At 46.1% G+C, this 16,899-nt stretch overlaps 1 protein-coding gene across 1 annotated transcript in view; it reads right to left on the bottom strand.

Annotated features, from left to right (window-relative positions):
- Window positions 1-16,899, bottom strand: part of LOC102906072 (aldehyde oxidase 2) — a 102,983-nt gene that overhangs the window by 34,908 nt on the left and 51,176 nt on the right. Inside the window, exons 23-28 of the mRNA XM_076550488.1 lie at window positions 13,867-13,954; window positions 11,814-11,900; window positions 11,503-11,694; window positions 8,670-8,897; window positions 3,062-3,157; window positions 1,817-1,945 (exon numbers count right to left, since the gene is read on the bottom strand). Of these exons, the coding sequence (XP_076406603.1) occupies window positions 1,817-1,945; window positions 3,062-3,157; window positions 8,670-8,897; window positions 11,503-11,694; window positions 11,814-11,900; window positions 13,867-13,954 (820 nt within the window). The remainder of the gene's footprint in view (window positions 1-1,816; window positions 1,946-3,061; window positions 3,158-8,669; window positions 8,898-11,502; window positions 11,695-11,813; window positions 11,901-13,866; window positions 13,955-16,899) is intronic.

The raw sequence follows: 16,899 nt of genomic DNA on the forward strand, positions 1-16,899 counted from the left end.
TCCCTCTGGGTTTGAAACATTCCACTCTCTGCCCATCCCTCAACCTGTTCCTCTGTCTATTATGAAACTACGATCTAAAGGCCCTGGCTTTGGGTTCGAAGTGAGAAAATAAGAAAATCGATTTTAAGACATGCATTCAGGCAAAACACTCATATACATAAAATAAAATGTAAATCCTAAAAAAGTGAAACTAAAAAGCCAGGTGGTGGTGGCTCACACCTTTAATCCCAGCACTTGGGAGGCAGAGGCAGGGAATCTCTAAGTTTGAGGCTAGCCTGGTCTACAAAGTAAGTTCCAGGACAGCCAGGACTATACAGAGAAACCCTGTCTCAGGAAAACAGGGCAGGAGGGGGGAGGGCTGGGGGGGGGAGAAGTAGGTCAGGTGGGTCACAACTTTAATTCCAGCACTGGGGAGGCAGAGGCAGGTGAATCACTGAGTTCAAAGCCAGCCTGGTCTAGGATGGCCAGGGTCTACACAGAGAAGCCCTGTCTTGAAAAACAACAACAACAACAACAACACAAAACCCAAAATCAAACCAAACCAAACCACAACACAGAACTAACTGTAAACCCAGTTTCCAATCCTAAAGCTAGATGTTCTAACCCTTAGCTAGGCTGGCAACCCCACACTGCCTGACCTGCTCCCCTCTTGTGTTAGAGTGTACCCCAAATATAAACTCATGACTTTGAGCTTTTCATATATTTGTTCTGAGAAAAACCCATTTCATGTGACTGAAATGATGAGGCTCGGAGTTGCATTGAAGGTAGTGGGGCAGCCATCAGTCTGGATGCCTGACGGACCAAAGACTCCCTCTGGACTCAAACATGTGCATGAAAGGGACTTGTGTGTCTGCTCCGTTATATTCTGGGTCTGTGCATTACCTCATTTTACTCTAACTAATATTTGCTCCCAATATTTTGGCTGCCTAAACTTTTGCTAGTGACTATGGTGATTCGAATGATAAATATCCCCCATCGTCTCCGTCTCCCGTAATTTGAATTCTTGGTCTCCAGTTGCTGCTGACTGGGGAGGCTTAGGGAAGTGTGGTCTTGCTGGAGGAAGTAGGTTGCTGGGGGTGGGCTTTGAGAGTTCCAAGAGTCCCTCCATTCCCAGTTCATTCTCTGCTTCCTACCTGAGGTTTAAGAGGCGAGCACTCAGCAGGTGCTCCAGTTACCATGTCTGCTGCCATGTGACCTCACTGTGTGCCATGGTGATGGCCTCTTAGCTCTATGGAATCATAAGTCACAGATAAGCCCTCCTTTTTTTTTTTTTATAAATATATAACTATATTTTTTGAATATTAAATAGTTTTTTAAATTACAAGCAATTTATTAAATCACACTAAGCTTCAATATACAGTAAAAAAAAAAACCCTTACAATTTAAAAATGTACACAATTTAAACTCCAAGTTCATTAACTGTTATGACTGTGTTAACTACAACCTAGTAGGTGTCAGGCCTGGTGGGTGTGACTGCCTCACCCAGGTCTCTGCTTTGAACAGAAAGCCCCCCCCCTTTTTTTTTTGGTTTTTCTTTGCATAGCTTTGCACCCGTCCTGGATCTCACTCTGCAGACCAGGCTGGCCTCCAACTCACAGAGATCCGCCTGCCTCTGCCCCCAGAGTGCTGGGATTAAAGGGGTGCGCCACCACTGCCCGGCTACCCTTCTTTTTATAAGTTGCCTTGGTCATGGTGTTTTATCACAGCAATAGAAAACTAACTCAGTGATGGATCGCTTCCCTGAAGCCAACCACCGTGCCTGTGTTTTACCCAAGATGTGGTAAAGTTCACCGGGGAAAGGGAGGGCCGCGGTCACCTGCACAGCTCTGCCGTTGACATCGGAGCCGATGGACGCTGCCGTAGCAATCGTATTGGGCACCACAGCGGTGCTCGTTTCACAGATGTGCATGTGAGACATGGGTATTTTCAATTCGCGGCTGGCCACCTGGGAGAGAGGACATATTTCAAATCCAACAAAGATGTCTAAGAAAGCCAAAGCTATTTTTGTCAAATTAAAAACATCCATTTTAGGGGGCTCAGTGGTTAAAAGCTCTGGATGCTCTTGCAGAGGACCCAGCACCCACATGGTGGCTCACAACCATCTGTAAGTGCAGTCTCGGGGATCCATGGCCCTCTTCTGACCCCTGTGGTCAACAGGCATGCAAATGGTATACTGGCATACATACAGGCAAAACAAGAAGTTAAAAAAACAAAAACAAAGCCGGGCGGTGGTGGCGCACGCCTTTAATCCCAGCACTCGGGAGGCAGTGGCAGGCGGATCTCTGTGAGTTCAAGGCCAGCCTGGTCTACAAAGCGAGTTCCAGGAAAGGCACAAAACTATACAGAGAAACCCTGTCTCAAAAAAAAAAAAAAAAACAAAAAAAAACAAAAACAAAACCAATCCATTTTAAAGGCAATTTTTTTTTTTTATCTTGAGTTAGTTTGTATGACTGTGTGTATGTGTGTGCTAGGATTAAAGATGTGTGTAACCACACCAGGCATAAATCATTGTTTTTAAATGAAAAAGAGCTGGGATTATAGCTCAGTGTTAAAGCACTTGCCCAACTTGCACACGGCCCTAGACTTAGTCACCAGGACTACTGGGAAAAGAAAGAAAGAAAGGAAGAAAGAAAGAAAGGAAGGAAGGAAAGAGAGAGGGGGAGGGAGGAAGGAAGGAAGGAAGAATGAATGAATGAATGAATGAAGGAGGGAAGGGAAGTTACAGGATGTCGATAGTTGATGAGTCGTTTGCTCTCTCCAATTCTTTGTTAGCTTGTGTGGGTGTGTGCGGGGCATCTATAATAGTGTTCTGCAGTCTCGTGAGTGGTGACTTTACAAATAATCCTTTCCGCCTCTCACCCCTGGCCAAGTTCCAGGAGCATTTGTATACACATGGGGTTTCCGTCATATTGTTCATTGTCATTTATATGCAAGAAGTTTTTCAACTAGTCAAGGTCTTTGAGTTTGAATGTATGGTCATCATTTGCCTTAAAAATATCCCAAGTTTCAGGTATGTCAACCATGTGTGGAAAGATGAATGGTTGAATTTTAATTTTTTTACCTGTAACATTTTGGTGTGAATACCTTGTCCCAGTTCGTTGCCTCCATGAGCAACCAATACAGACCCATCGGTGTAGATATGAACAAGTGCAGCTGCCTGTAAGACAATTCAGAAGGCATACCTTATTGTGTGCTGGCAATTAGGGAAGTTCAATATGAGAGATGAGATAGGGGCTGGAGAGATGGCTCAGTGGTTAAGAGCAGTGGCTAACCTTCCAGAGGACTCAGGTTCAATTCCCAGTACCCACATGGTAGTTTATGACCATCTATAACTTCAGTTCCAGGAGATTCAACTTCCTCTTTTGGCTTTAACAGGTAATTGCATATATATGGTGCAAAGACATACATGCAGGCAAAACACTCATAAGATAATTTTTTTTTAAAACTTTGGAAAAAGAAGGTTCCTATGAGGAGAGAGGGTTAAGAAAATATTAGATAGAGACCATGGTAAATGAAGACCACATGAGAAAAGGAAGAAACAAAGAGCTAAAGAGGCCCACAGAAATCCACAAAGATACCCCGACAAAAGACTGCTGGCAATGGTCGAGAGACAGCCGAGACTGACCTACTCTGGTGATGGGATGGCCAAGCACCCTAATAGTTGGGCCAGAAACCCCATCGAAGGACTGGGGAATCTGGATGCAGACATCCACGGCTAGGCCCCAGGTGGAGCGCTGGGAGTCTAATTAGTGAGAAAGAGGAGGGTTTATATGAGCGAGAATTGTTGAAACCAAGGTTGGATAAAGCACAGGGACAAATAGCCAAACAAATGGAAACACATGAACTATGAACCAAAGGCTGAGGGGCCCCCAACTGGATCAGGCCTTCTGAATAGGTGAGACAGTTGATTGGCTTGATCTGTTTGAGAGGCATCTAGGCAGTGGTACCAGGTCCTGGGCTCGTTGCATGAGTTGGCTGTTTGAAACCTGGAGCTTATGCAGGGACGCTTGGCTCAGTCTGGGAGGAGGGGACTGGACCTGCCTGGACTGAGTATATCAGGTTGATCTCAAGTCCTCGGGGGAGACCTTGATCTGGAGAAGGTGGGAATGGGGGGTGGGCTGGGGGGAAGGGGAGGGGGCAGGAAGGGAGAGAACAAGGGAATCTGTGGCTATTATGTAGAACTGAATAGTATTGTAAAATAAAATTAAAAAAAAAAAGAAAGAAAATGTTAGATAGAAAGATAGGGGAGAGGAGACAGACAGAAACACAGGATAGCTTCGGGAGGGCCTGGATCAAAACCCACAAGCCCCTTCTGCCTTTTCAAAAGGGCTTTTTATAACAATGCCAAGGGGCGGGGCAAAAGACCCGCACAGCCAAGTGCAGACCCTTCCAAACACCTGGAAACCATGCCTGTGGTCCAATCAGCCCCTTATGCAGCCCTGGTGGGAAAAGCAAGCTTAGATTCTCAGACCCTGAGTAATTTGGGCCTCTACAATGAGGTGGTGAAATCTCAGTCTCCAGGAGCAGAGAGGTCAGAGAGGCGAGGTTTCCTGATAGGACATTGGAATTTAGCTCTACTCTATGCAAAAGTTGGCTGTAAAGAACTTCCCTACTAGTGGCTTGGATCTATCTATCTATCTATCTATCTATCTATCTATCTATCTATCTATCTGTCTGTCTGTCTGTCTGTCTGTCTGTCTGTCTGTCTATCTATCTATCTATCTATCTTCCTCCCTTCCTTCCTTCTCTCTTTTCTCCCTCTCTCCCTCCCTCCCTTCCATCTCTCTCTTCCTTTCTTCCTTCCTTTCTCTCTCTCTCTCTCTTTCTTTTTTTTTTTTTTTTTTGAAAAACTCTTACTATGTAGCCTTTGCTGTCCTATAACTCTTTATATAGATGAGGCTGGCCTTGAACTCACAGAGATCCACTTGCCTCAGTATCCCAAGTGCTAGGATTAAAGACATGTACTACCACTCCTGGTCTCAACTATTTGAAAGTCAGCCCCCAGCCAGGTGGTGGCGGCACACACCTTTAATCCTAGCACTTGGGAGGCAGAGCCAGGCGGATCTCTGTGAGTTTGAGGCCAGCTTGGTCTACAAAACAAGTTCCAGGAAAGGCGCAAAGCTACACAGGGAAACCCTGTCTCGAAAAAAAAAAAAAAAAAAAAAAAAAACGGAAAAAAAGAGAAGAAAAGAAAGTCAGCCCCTGGCCTAAAATCGAGGGCTGGTTGTGAAACTACTGAATCTATTGTTTTCCTTCCCTGAGCTCCATCTAGACAAAGCATGAACTAGATACGGTTCTGTGTCAAGCGAGTCGCAAGATGGTGGGGACACAGGCTGACATCCAGTCATTGTGGGGCGGAATGCTCAGTGGCAGAAGGGTGTGGCATGTGGGTTCTGTGAGCGCTGGGCTGTCTGTCAGACCTGACTCCTCTTGGGCTGCTCGGGGTCCCCTGAAGTGACAATGGATGGAGTCAAGAGACAGAAAAGGGAGTGGGGTGAGTGAATCCCCCTCTGGCCTGTAACTGAAAGCACTGCTCCTTGTCACAGAGATCCTTGAGGATCTGGTCCCATCCCTCCACCCCCAGGGCATTCCTGTCTCCTCTTGCCTTGTCCCCGGGTCCAATCTCACCAACACTCCTCTTGGACCCTGGCCCCTGTTCTCACTTCCTGCCTGGCTCGGCCTGATCTCCCTCTGTCCAGCGTTTAGACTCCCCTGTCTCCATTCTCTTAAGACTCCCTGCACCATCTGACCCTGTCTGGGAAGGTCCATCCCCTCCTCCATACTTCCTCTTTCAAGTCCTGGGTGGAACAGTGGTTCACGCCTCTCCAGTTCGTGTCCACCTGGAACCCCAGAACGTGCCCTTAGTTGGAAATAGTTTTTGCGGATACGGTTATTTAAGACGATCAGACTAGTAGAACTGTACCCTAATTTCAATGGCTGGCGTCCTTCTCTGAAGGCTCTGGGGCAGCCTCCTGGACAAGGGCTGTGAAGCCGGAAGCAGCCAGTGGAGTTATACGGCCATAAGCCAAGAAGGGCCAGGAGCCAGCAGAGGTTGGAAAAGCCAAGGTAGGATTCCTCCCTGGGGGCCTTGGAGGGACAGTGGCTTTGCTGAAACCTTGAGTTCGAACTTCCAACCTCTAGAACTGTGAGGGAATACTTTTTTTTGAGCTGCTCAGCATGTGGTAGTTTGCTGTAGCCACCACAGGACACCCCGGGGACATGGCAAGCTCTGCTCTGAGTCTCTCCAAGCAGGGCAAGTGGCCTTGTGCGACTTTGTGTCCTAGAGGGAACTTTGAGCAGCTTGGAGTCACAGAGACTATGTAGAATGGAAAGGTGGTGTCCCCCCCTCCCCCCCAGTCTGGAGATGCCCAGAGACTCCGGGATGGCCTGGAGGGGTTGGGGAGCTAGGAGGTGCCCGGTGCTAATGACAGTATTTATTCACTGTTGCCTGTGGCCCGCTGTGTGAGGAGGTGTTCCAGCCCTGAGTCACCAGCTGACCTGGCATGACACCTCCCAGGCCTAGCCAAGTGGTTCTTGGGTGCATCAATTTGCAGCTCCACGGGGAAGCTGGAGCCTTTCAGATGGAGACCAAAAGTCAGCACTTGGCTCACTTCTAACGTGGCGAGACAGGAAACTGGCACCCAGGGCTGACAGCAGAGGGCTGTAGTTGAGGTGAGAAGTGGACATATTGATGGCCGAAGGAGGTGCAGAGTCATTTGGAGAAACTAGCTGCTTGGTTTTGTCTCTGGTTCTTGGAATGGTACTTCCTAAACCTGGAAAAGTGCTAGCCTTTGCTAAGGAGATGCCTCAGGAGGTGCCCGGATAGGTTCAGGGTGAAGGGTCAGCCTGTGTGTGTGTGTGTGTGTGTGTGTGTGTGTGTGTGTGTGTGTGTGTGTGTGTGTGTGTTTGTAGGTGGTGGCTTCAGCCCCTCCTCACCTTCCTGAGTTCTGTGTTCTTCCCTGGGGGGTGAACACCCAGAAGACAAGCTCTTTGTTCCCCCCTAGTGTCCTGCCCTGGGCATCTCTTCCACTGGCTGGTTCTGAGTTGTGTCATTTATATAAGGTATTCTAACAATAAAATGGAAAAGGCTTTCCTGTGAGTTGTTCCAGAAAAATCATTGCACCTGACTGAGGATAGTGAAAAGCTCTCAACTTAGCAGTCACTTAGGCAGAAGTGTGAACAGCGGGCGCGCACACCATTTGCAGGTGGTGTCAGAAGGTGGGTATAGTCTGTGGGATTTCATCCTTGACTTGTGGGGTCTAGGCTAACTCTGGGTCGTTAGTGCAATGACTGAGTCGATCTGTTAGTCACCCAGCTGCTGTTCAAGTTAGTCTGGTAAAGACTCAATATTTGGTGGCAGAGAAAAGCCACACTGGTGGCCATCTAGGGTCTGTTGTGTTTCTGCCATTGATTCTGCCCCGCTGGTGGATGGGACAACTCTGTACCTGTCTATGGAACAGTCCTATTGGATCCGGGCAGGGATAGGACCCAGAAGTCAAAGTCAGGGCACCTTATCCTACCTGTCAGGGGAGAAAGAGCCCTGGAGGTGTGTCTGGGCTCTCCTGGGACAGGCTTAGGTTTGCCCTGGTTGACTTCCAGACTATTCCAGAACTCTTGCCAAGCGCTCTATATTACTTTTCTCAGCCAGTCCTTATCAATCCTGAGATTATGACTGTCACTGTTGGTCTCACTTTACAGCTGAGGGAGCCAAAGCTCAGAGAGGCCGAACAACTTGAATGCCACACACCTAGCAAATGGCAGGCCAAGGACGTCTCAGGGTCTCCTGACTTTAGTTGACCAAGGATTTGGATCAATTGCTGCTTTTCTTTCCTAGGAGGAACTCCCTTTCACAGGGCAGGTGTGTGTGTGTGTGTGTGTGTGTGTGTGTGTGTGTGTGTGTGTGTGTGTGTGTTGGGGGGAGGGCTGGGAGAAGATTGTTGTCAGTAGTGGGTATGAACGGAGGGATGCTTTGGATGGTGTGCATACAAAACAAAGCACTCTAATGTTCAAAGCCTCTCCCAGTTGCTGGGTTTTCTCACCTGGATGGATAGCAATGGGTAAGCAACAGCCATGCCTAGATTCCTAAGGAGTTTTCTGGTCCCCATGATGCACTGGGATACAGAGAAGGTCTGCTCAGACCTGGTACCATCTGGAGGTCTTATCCGCGTGCATGCTGCTTTTCTGCCTTCCTAGCGCCCCTGGATGGACGACTTGCCTCTTCCTCTTGCCAGTTTACCCAGGACAGTTCTGGACCCCATTCCCTCTTCCCCCCCAATAGATTCCTGGGGAGGTGGCTTGAAGTGCCGGGTAAGTGATCAGAGACCAGGGGGATGACTTCTCTGCCCAAGGATTCCTGCATGTGGGACACCCCTTCCTTGTCAGAAAACAAACAATGGCACTGTGGGCTCCTGTCCCTTTTGAATAGCGTGGAATCCCAAGCTAGCGCCTGGGTCCCAGCAGAGTCGTGCTTGTCACCATGGTGACCTTTCCCCTACTGGCACATGCAGCCTCTCAGGGGACTTCTGGACATTGCTCCTATGTATATGCAGGGAGGGAGCTGGGGCTCTGGGAAATGCGGCATTCCCTGAACACCAGCACACATCGGACCAAGACTGTGTTGGATGCGAGGGCCGTTTATCCGTTTACCCTGCCCTGGGTGCGAACTTTACCTGGTGGTAGCTTGTTGCAGCAAAGCCAACCGAGAACTTCATGGGGATGATAGCGATGCCCCTCTTCTTCCAGTAGCTCTTCCGGTTGAACTCTTCCACTTCTGTCCTTCTGATGTGGAAGGAAGACTGGTCCAGACACTGGTCCCAGCACCTTATCAGGGGCTCGGGGCTGAAAGCTTGTTTGTAGATGGTTTTATCCACGGTTTTGTACATGTTTTTCTCCCTAATCTGAAACAAGTGTGAAATTCCATCAATGCCTGTGGAGAGACAGACAGACTGCCAGCTGGGGGCTTAGAAAGCCTTTCCTCTGAAGCATACGCTTTGGTGGGGAGGACAGATTCCCGCCCCCCCCCATTGTTTTCCGACGGCATGTGCAGCTGTGAGAGTAGTGGAGCTATTTTTCATCTCCACATTAATCACCAACCAGGGTCTCGTCTGTCTGGAGTGGAGTGCAGTTGCCAGTGATTAGTCTAAAAGGCAATATGATGGAAGGGCTGGGTTTATTTGTCTGTCTGTTTATCTGTCTATCTATCTATCTATCTATCTATCTATCTATCTATCTATCTATCTATCTATCTATCTATCTATTTATCTATCTATCATCTATCTGTCTATCTATCTATCTATCTATCTATCTATCTATCTATCTATCTATCTATCTACTTATCCATCCTTTATCTCTCCCCACCCTGCCCCCCACGTGAGTCTGTGTGTATGTCTCAGTCTGTGTGTTTACTGCCATGGCATATATGTGGAAGTCAGGAACGGCCCATGAGGGTCAGTTCTCTCCTTCTACCGTATCATTCCCAGGGATAAAACTCAGGTTGTCAAACTTGGCAGCAATCGCCTTTATCCCCTGAGCCATCTTACTGGCCCAGGGTTTCCCCTTCAAGCTTCAGGGCTCAGAGGATACAGAGGATGGAGCAGAGTTGGTGAGTGGTGAGTTAAAGCCAGGCTCTACCATTGTAAGCGAAGATTGTTCTGTCAGAAAGAAATCGCAGAACAGATAAGGACAAATAGCGGGCCTCAGGTCTTCCAATCGCATTTGCACTACATGGTTAAATCTTCTAAAATTCGTGTTTAGTCAGGATCTGCTCCATATCCTGGGAATTTTCAGCACCCAGAGAAGGAGAGCCTGCTGGAAGCGCCTGAGAGGTCGTCATTATCTCCAGTTTATTCTAACAGAAGTAAAGGAACTGCGGTATCGTCGCCAGCAACAACAAACTGCACTAAGACGATGCCCATTCCAAAATCATTTTTTTTTTTTAAAAAAAAAATGTGTGGTTCTGGGGCTGGAACCCAGGGCTTTGTGCATGCTGGGTAAACTCTCTATCACTGAGCTACATTCCCGGCCCTACAAAGATGAACATTTTAGTAAAAATTTACTAAATTTACTTTGTCCTCGGGAACTCTGTGAAGTAAATCATCTTGTTCTCACTTTCTAGCCAAGGAATCCAGGACACCAGGGGGTCCGTCGTCTTTGTTCATGCTGTTCCATTTGCTTGGGTTACCTTTCCATCTACCTTTCTCAAGGTGAACTTCAAGTGTCATCTTCTCCAGAAATTTTTTTTTGAGTCCCCTTCCTCATCCTCATTGTCTTTCTCCTTTGTACCCACGGGCATCTTTCGTGTTTTTTTTTGATCCAGACAGGGTTTCTCTGTGTAGTCTTCGCTGTCTTGGAACTTGCTTTGTAGATCAGGCTGGCCTCGAACTCATAGAGATCTGCCTGCCCCTGCCTCCTGAGTACTGACTGGGATTAAGGGCGTGCCCCACCAATGCCTGGCCCATCGGCACTTTTTGTGACTTCTTGTAGGGAATCTATTATTTTTCTGATATAGTATTAGGCGTTCTCTGGTGTAGAGGAAGCACTCGGCCAATGAGATGAAAACCTGGAGGTCCCCACTGAATTTAGGGACAAAGGTGTTCAAGACAGGACACAGAGAGTCCTTGCTGGAGGAGAGGGTCTGGGTTGAGGGAACTGGGATGTGACTGAAAGATCAAGGAGCGGACAATATCGTCAGTTGGTGCTGGAGTCAGCCTGTCTCTGGTCCAGTTCCTTTACACCCCCCAGGCCTCCTGGTGTATTGGACAGAATAATATTTTCAAGTGGTAAATTTTGGACTTCTGAAAGAAGCTTTCAAGTGAACCATTTCTGTGAGTTTGTTCAATAGACAGACCCCCACAAAAGGACAAAGATATTCCCTACCCCTGGCACTTATGTCTCGGGGTATTCATTGCAAGTTCATTTTAAGATTTTTATTTTACTTTTTATTTTTATTTTATTATTTAAACTGCTCGGCCATTAGCTCAGGTCTACCATTGTCTAGCTCTTACTCTTATACTCAGCCCATTTCTGTTCATCTATATATCGCCACGTGTTCCATGGCTTTACCTGTTACCTTTACATGCTGCTTTAAGATTTTATTTTTAAATTATGTATATATGTGTATAGGTTTGTGAGTACATGGAGGCCAGAAGAGGGCACACGATCCCCTGGAGCTGGAGTTGCAGGTGATTGTGAACCACCGATGTGTGTGCTGGGAGATGAATTCTGGTCGTCTGGAAGAGCAGTCTGTCTCTTAACCACTCTGCTTTCTCTCCAGACCCAGCACCATTTCAACAGCCTAACCTGGGTAACAAACAACCTGAATATGTGTCAATAGTGGACTGGATAAATAAATGATGTCTACATCATAGTCCAAAAAAAAAAAAATGAAGCTCTTATCTCAAATTCTGAGCCAGGGTTAATTCAGGGTTTCCTGGGGCCACTACCTAATTCCTCCCTCCTCTGATGCCTTAGCAGCCTTGGTTATGACCCCAGTTATAATCCTACCTTTTCTGGTGGAAGCCCACATCTGGCTGCCACAGCTGTGATACAAGACTCTGTTATCAGGGCTCCCTGTGGGAAGCCGAACCCACGGAAGGCTGTATTGGACGGTAAATTGGTCATGCATGCACGGCCCCGGAATCTGAGGTTGCGGATCTTGTATGCATTTTCCAGCTTTAGTATAAGAAATTCTGTTACCTAAAGCAAAAGGAGATACCACATACGTTAGACACCACTGCCCCTTTTCATAAAGACTCCTTCAGACGTTTTCCATCTCACCCACTGTCAGGAGCACAGTTGGTTTCAGACACACATACCAGCTCTGAGTCGTCCAATGTGCATCCTCCATTGACGTAGCACTCAATGTCTAGGGCTTTGATTCGTCCACTGTTCATGAATCCCACCTGTCACCAAATGATGGACGTTTTAGTGATTTGTTTAAAATGTACCTGCCAAGTGCGAGTCACCCCTCAGTCCCCCTTTGAAGAGGATCAAGGACAGACTCGGCCTCCATTTTGCTCTTGTGTGGCACCCCGCCTGCTGTGGCCTTGTCTTTCAGGGTCTGATTGAAGAAGACCTTTCTTGACCCAAGTTTTGCTGAGTCCTTTCCTTTCAATGGGCAATCCTGGCTCCACCCTCAGTGTGGAATCCTCACGTTCTGTTCTTGTCTCTCAGAATGTAGTTGCCACTCTCATCCTCCTGATTCTCGGAAGATTCTCTGCCATTCTGTACTGGCTTTCTTTCTAATTTAGTCAGTGGTTTTCTCCTCGTGGGAAAAAGTCTTTGGGATCCCAGAAGGCACGGCGATGACTCATAATATCTCTCGTTATGGGAAAGCTTCGGGAACAGAGGTTGGAGAATTTATGAGCTGGACTCATCTTACTGGGTGGCCAAGGTGGTTTGCAAATAGCAATATAGGTAATAAAATGTAGTAATCAAAAGCAATGGTGAAACCAGGTGGTAAATCAGATGTGCCTGCCTAAAGCAATTCCTAAAGAAAGCATGTTTTGTAACTTTATATCACAACAGGACTGTCCTTAGGACTAAACCACAAATCTGAAAAATTGTATCATCTCCTAGGTGCCAGCAAACATTTTTAACAGGAGTGAGTGTGATTTCAAGAATTTAAGTTCGCCTGTTAGTGGATTTTTGTTAAAGATTATTTTGCAGTGAAAATGGTCAAATTATTTCTAAACATTTCTTCTACAAAGTGTTATTCTTATAGTCAGGAAGTCTGGGCACCTTTCTTTTCTTTTCTTTTTTTTTGTCTTTGAGGAATCACTAAAAAATATAAATCCTTATTCTGTATAACAGTGTTTTTTTCTTTTTTCTTTTGCATGTGTATGTGTGCCCACATGTGTGTGAGTACACATGTGTTTGGAGGATAATGTCAGCTCTCTCTTTGTTTTTTTGAGACAGGGTTTCCTGTGTGGAACTTGCCTTGAACTCACAGAGATTTGCCTGCCTCTGCCGCCCAAGTGTTGGGATTAAAGACGTGACTCCACCTGGCTTGGATATCTTTCTTGATTGTACTTCAGTTTATTTATGGAGGCAGGGATTCTTGGAAAACCCAGACCTCACAGATTTGGCTAGTCTTATCTAGCCAGTTTGCCTCAGGGATCCCTTGTCTTTTCCTCCTGGGCACTGGGGTTACAGGCAGGCAGCCTCACCTGTGGTGATATTTTGTTTGTGCTCTAACAAATAAAGCTTGCCTGGAGATCAGAGTCGGGAGCTAGCCAGTAGAAGCCAGGCATTGGTGGCACATACCTTTGATCCCAGCACTTGAGATCTCATGCCTTTATTCCCAGCACTTGAGATCTCATGCCTTTGATCCCAGTACTTGGGAGGAGGAAACAGGAAGTGATAAGGCAAGGTGGAGACAGGAGTTTGGACCTTTCAATCTGAGGATTTCTAGAGGTAAGGAGTCTTTCTGGTGGCTGGCTGCTCTGCTTCTCTGATCTTTCAGCTTTCACCCTGATATCTGACTCCTGGTTTTTATTATTAAGACCAATTAGGATTCATGCTACACTGACCCTCTCAGCTTTGATGTGGGTCTTGGGGAATCCCATCTCCAGTCCTCTGGCTTGCACAGCAAATGCTTTATCTACTGAGACACAGCCCTAGTCCCTAAAACAGTGCCTTTTAGTCACTATTCAACATTTATTTTCACCATTACCTTTTTTTTTTTTACAATTATACACTCAAAAGCTCATCATAAAATGTCATGGATATCCAACACATGACCATCTTCATTTGGTATTTTAGCTGCCAAGTACTTTTAGAATTCAGCAAAACCAAAATGATAGAAAAAGGACAAAGCCACACAAACAAAAGGGTGTATTTTAATGATTTTTCACATGCAATACTCACTTTATATTTTCCAAATAATGGATGCCTTCCCCCGGTTACTAACATGTCATCTTCACGGTCCAGAACAAGACGAATGGGACGGCCAGTTCTGCAGAAAACAAAACGCAGATTCTCCATTCATCCTACCCATCTGCCCGTCCACTCACGTATCTAGTCAGCTACCCATCTATGCACCTGTGGATTCAACTCCTAATTTACTATCTACCCACATGTATTTACAACATGTGAAATGCTACGAGTCACACAAATATGAAGTAGGAATTCATCTGACACTAGCAAAGCTAATACCTGAAAGAGCCAAGGGGTCTTCCAGAGGATAAAGCCAAAACTCAAGAGTCTTGGTGATACTGGATGGCAAATGTATTAGCCGTTTCCTGCAGTGAATTTCTTGTGTGCTGTTGTAGCTTTCCCATTTGATTCCTCTCCTAAGAACTTCTAACCATGTGGTTGATCATCCATCGGACACAATTTCCCTATACTATTGGCGTATTTGGATAACATCCCCCCCGCTGTGTTGACAACAGTCACACAGTCAAAACCCCTTTTTTTTTCAGCCCTTTGTTCTCCCTCTTAGCATTAGACTTAGAAGTCTGACTTTCTGTAATTATCTTCATTAGCAAACATCTGGCCAGGGCAATCCCCAAACAGAAGTATTTTATTTGAGATACTTCTCAAATATCCAAGGACAGACTGCAGATAGATAAGCATTCAGACTATCTGTTAGCTCCAAAGATAAGGTAAATATTTTCACTGAGACAACCGCCAAGGCCAGGGGGATGCTAGGTACAAAGCTTTGTTTCTTGTGCAAAGCTTGTGTTTGTGTTTCTTGCTCTTAATTAAGCAAATTAAGCTTAATTTCTTCCTCTTTCCGGCAGCCAAATGTTATTCCTAGTTCTAAAGATTCTCCCTTTAGCATTAACTCAGAACAAAAGGGCTTTTACAAACCAGGCCCTAAAGCTGTGACGCAGGTTGCCTAGTAACCCAGAACATTTCCCCTGCCAGCAGATAGGAAAGTGCTGCCCCAAGTTAACCTTGAACTAACAAATTCCTAACTCCTTTTACTTTCACCTTGGTGTACTAATGCTGTGGGATGTTCTGTATGTCCTGTGGGAGCCCTTCTTGGGTTCTTTGTGGCGTTACCCAGCAGGTCCGCATAGAGGATGATTAGGACCATGGGCCTGAGTGCAGGTGTCTGAGATGGTCTGCACTTGGCTGTGCTGGGGGATGGTCTGTATGTCAAGTTGTTCTGATTGATCAATAAATAAAACCTGATTGGCTGTGGCTAGGCAGGAAGGATAGGCGGGACTAACAGAGAGGAGAAATAAAAGGACAGGAAGGCAGAAGGACTGACTGCCAGATGCCGCCATGACCAGCAGCATGTGAAGATGCCGGTAAGCCACCAGCCACGTGGCAAGGTATAGATTTATGGAAATGGACTAATTTAAGCTATAAGCACAGTTAGCAAGAAGCCTGCCACAGCCATACAGTTTGAAAGTGATATAAGTGTCTGAGTGATTATTTTATATGTGGATTGTGGGACTGCGGGGCTTGGGGAACCTGGAGAGAAGCTCTCCAGCAACAAAGTCTCTGTGTTTACTTGGTTGGGTCTGAGCGGCTGTGGGACTGGCGGGTGACAAAGATTTGTCCTGACTGTGGGCAAGGCGGAAAACTCTAGCAACAAATGGCGCCCAACGTGGGGCAAGAGTTTGTACCTAAAACCTGAGAAAAAAGATTCTAAAACGGAACTAAAAACAGCTTCTTAATTGTTTCACTCAAATGAGCAGCAGCTGCCGGTTTGAGTTACTGGCGGGTTCCTGGCGTGTGCGCTTGACCTGCAGTATGGTGGGAATGAGGCCTCTGCAAATGGAACATTAAGCTGCGTGGCGGATTTAGCCTTTGCTAGTACAAAACAAAAAAAAAAGGTTTCTGGGCTACACGCTGCTTGGATAAAAGTGTAGACCCACTATTTCTGAGACTTGATGGCTCCCAGAGCTGGTGGAAAACGTACCACCGCCAAGTTGGGAAATTGAAGGGGGCGGAGCCAGCAGCCACAGAGCCGTTTCAGGCTTAGAAGGCTACAGTTTAAAGCAATAGATTCACAATAAGACAGATTCAGATGGAACAAGACTTTAAATGCTTTACAATGTGTGTAAAAATGTACATAGGCTTGGAAGAGAGAGGAAAAGGAACATAGACAGTTATATAAAGAAATAGAAAGTTTAAAAAAATAAAGTCTTTAAAGAGAAAGTAAAAGTAATATAAAAAATAAGCCACATAAAGATGGCATCACACAGAGAATCTGGATTATGTTCTCTTTGATATTTGTAGCTGAAGAAAAACATTTGATTGCAAAGGCTGTTGAGTTATGCCAAAATGTATATTTTAAAGGTACCTTGACTTCAAAATTTAGATGTAAGGATATGTTGCTTTGGAAAAGAGGCTCTGTTTTTGTCTCTACAGAAAGCCAGAGGCTATGGATTTGTTCCAGATTAAGATACATCAGGTTTGACCAGCCAAGACCCCCTGAAAGGTCTCCGATGACACCATGGCCCAGATGATCCAACATCCAGAATTGTTTCAAGGCAACTGGCTCAGACGATACAGTCTCACGGACTACTCCATGAACCTAAAATTTTCTTTGTATCCCCATAAGATACTGCGCCCCCCTCCAGCAGGAAGTAGTAAGAGAAGCTACGCCCAAATTCCCAAATATACCAAGCTGGCTTTAAAGATGTGTAAAAGTTAAAACCTTCCTTTTTAAAAAAAGAAAAGGGGAAGTGCTGTGGGATGTTCTGTATGTCCTGTGGGAGCCCTTCTTGGGTTCTTTGTGGCGTTACCCAGCAGGTCCGCATAGAGGATGATTAGGACCATGGGCCTGAGTGCAGGTGTCTGAGATGGTCTGCACTTGGCTGTGCTGGGGGATGGTCTGTATGTCAAGTTGTTCTGATTGATCAATAAATAAAACCTGATTGGCTGTGGCTAGGCAGGAAGGATAGGCGGGACTAACAGAGAGGAGAAATAAAAGGACAGGAA

The sequence above is a fragment of the Peromyscus maniculatus genome, chromosome 13, assembly GCF_049852395.1.
Source record: "Peromyscus maniculatus bairdii isolate BWxNUB_F1_BW_parent chromosome 13, HU_Pman_BW_mat_3.1, whole genome shotgun sequence".
Taxonomy (NCBI): Eukaryota; Metazoa; Chordata; class Mammalia; order Rodentia; family Cricetidae; genus Peromyscus; species Peromyscus maniculatus.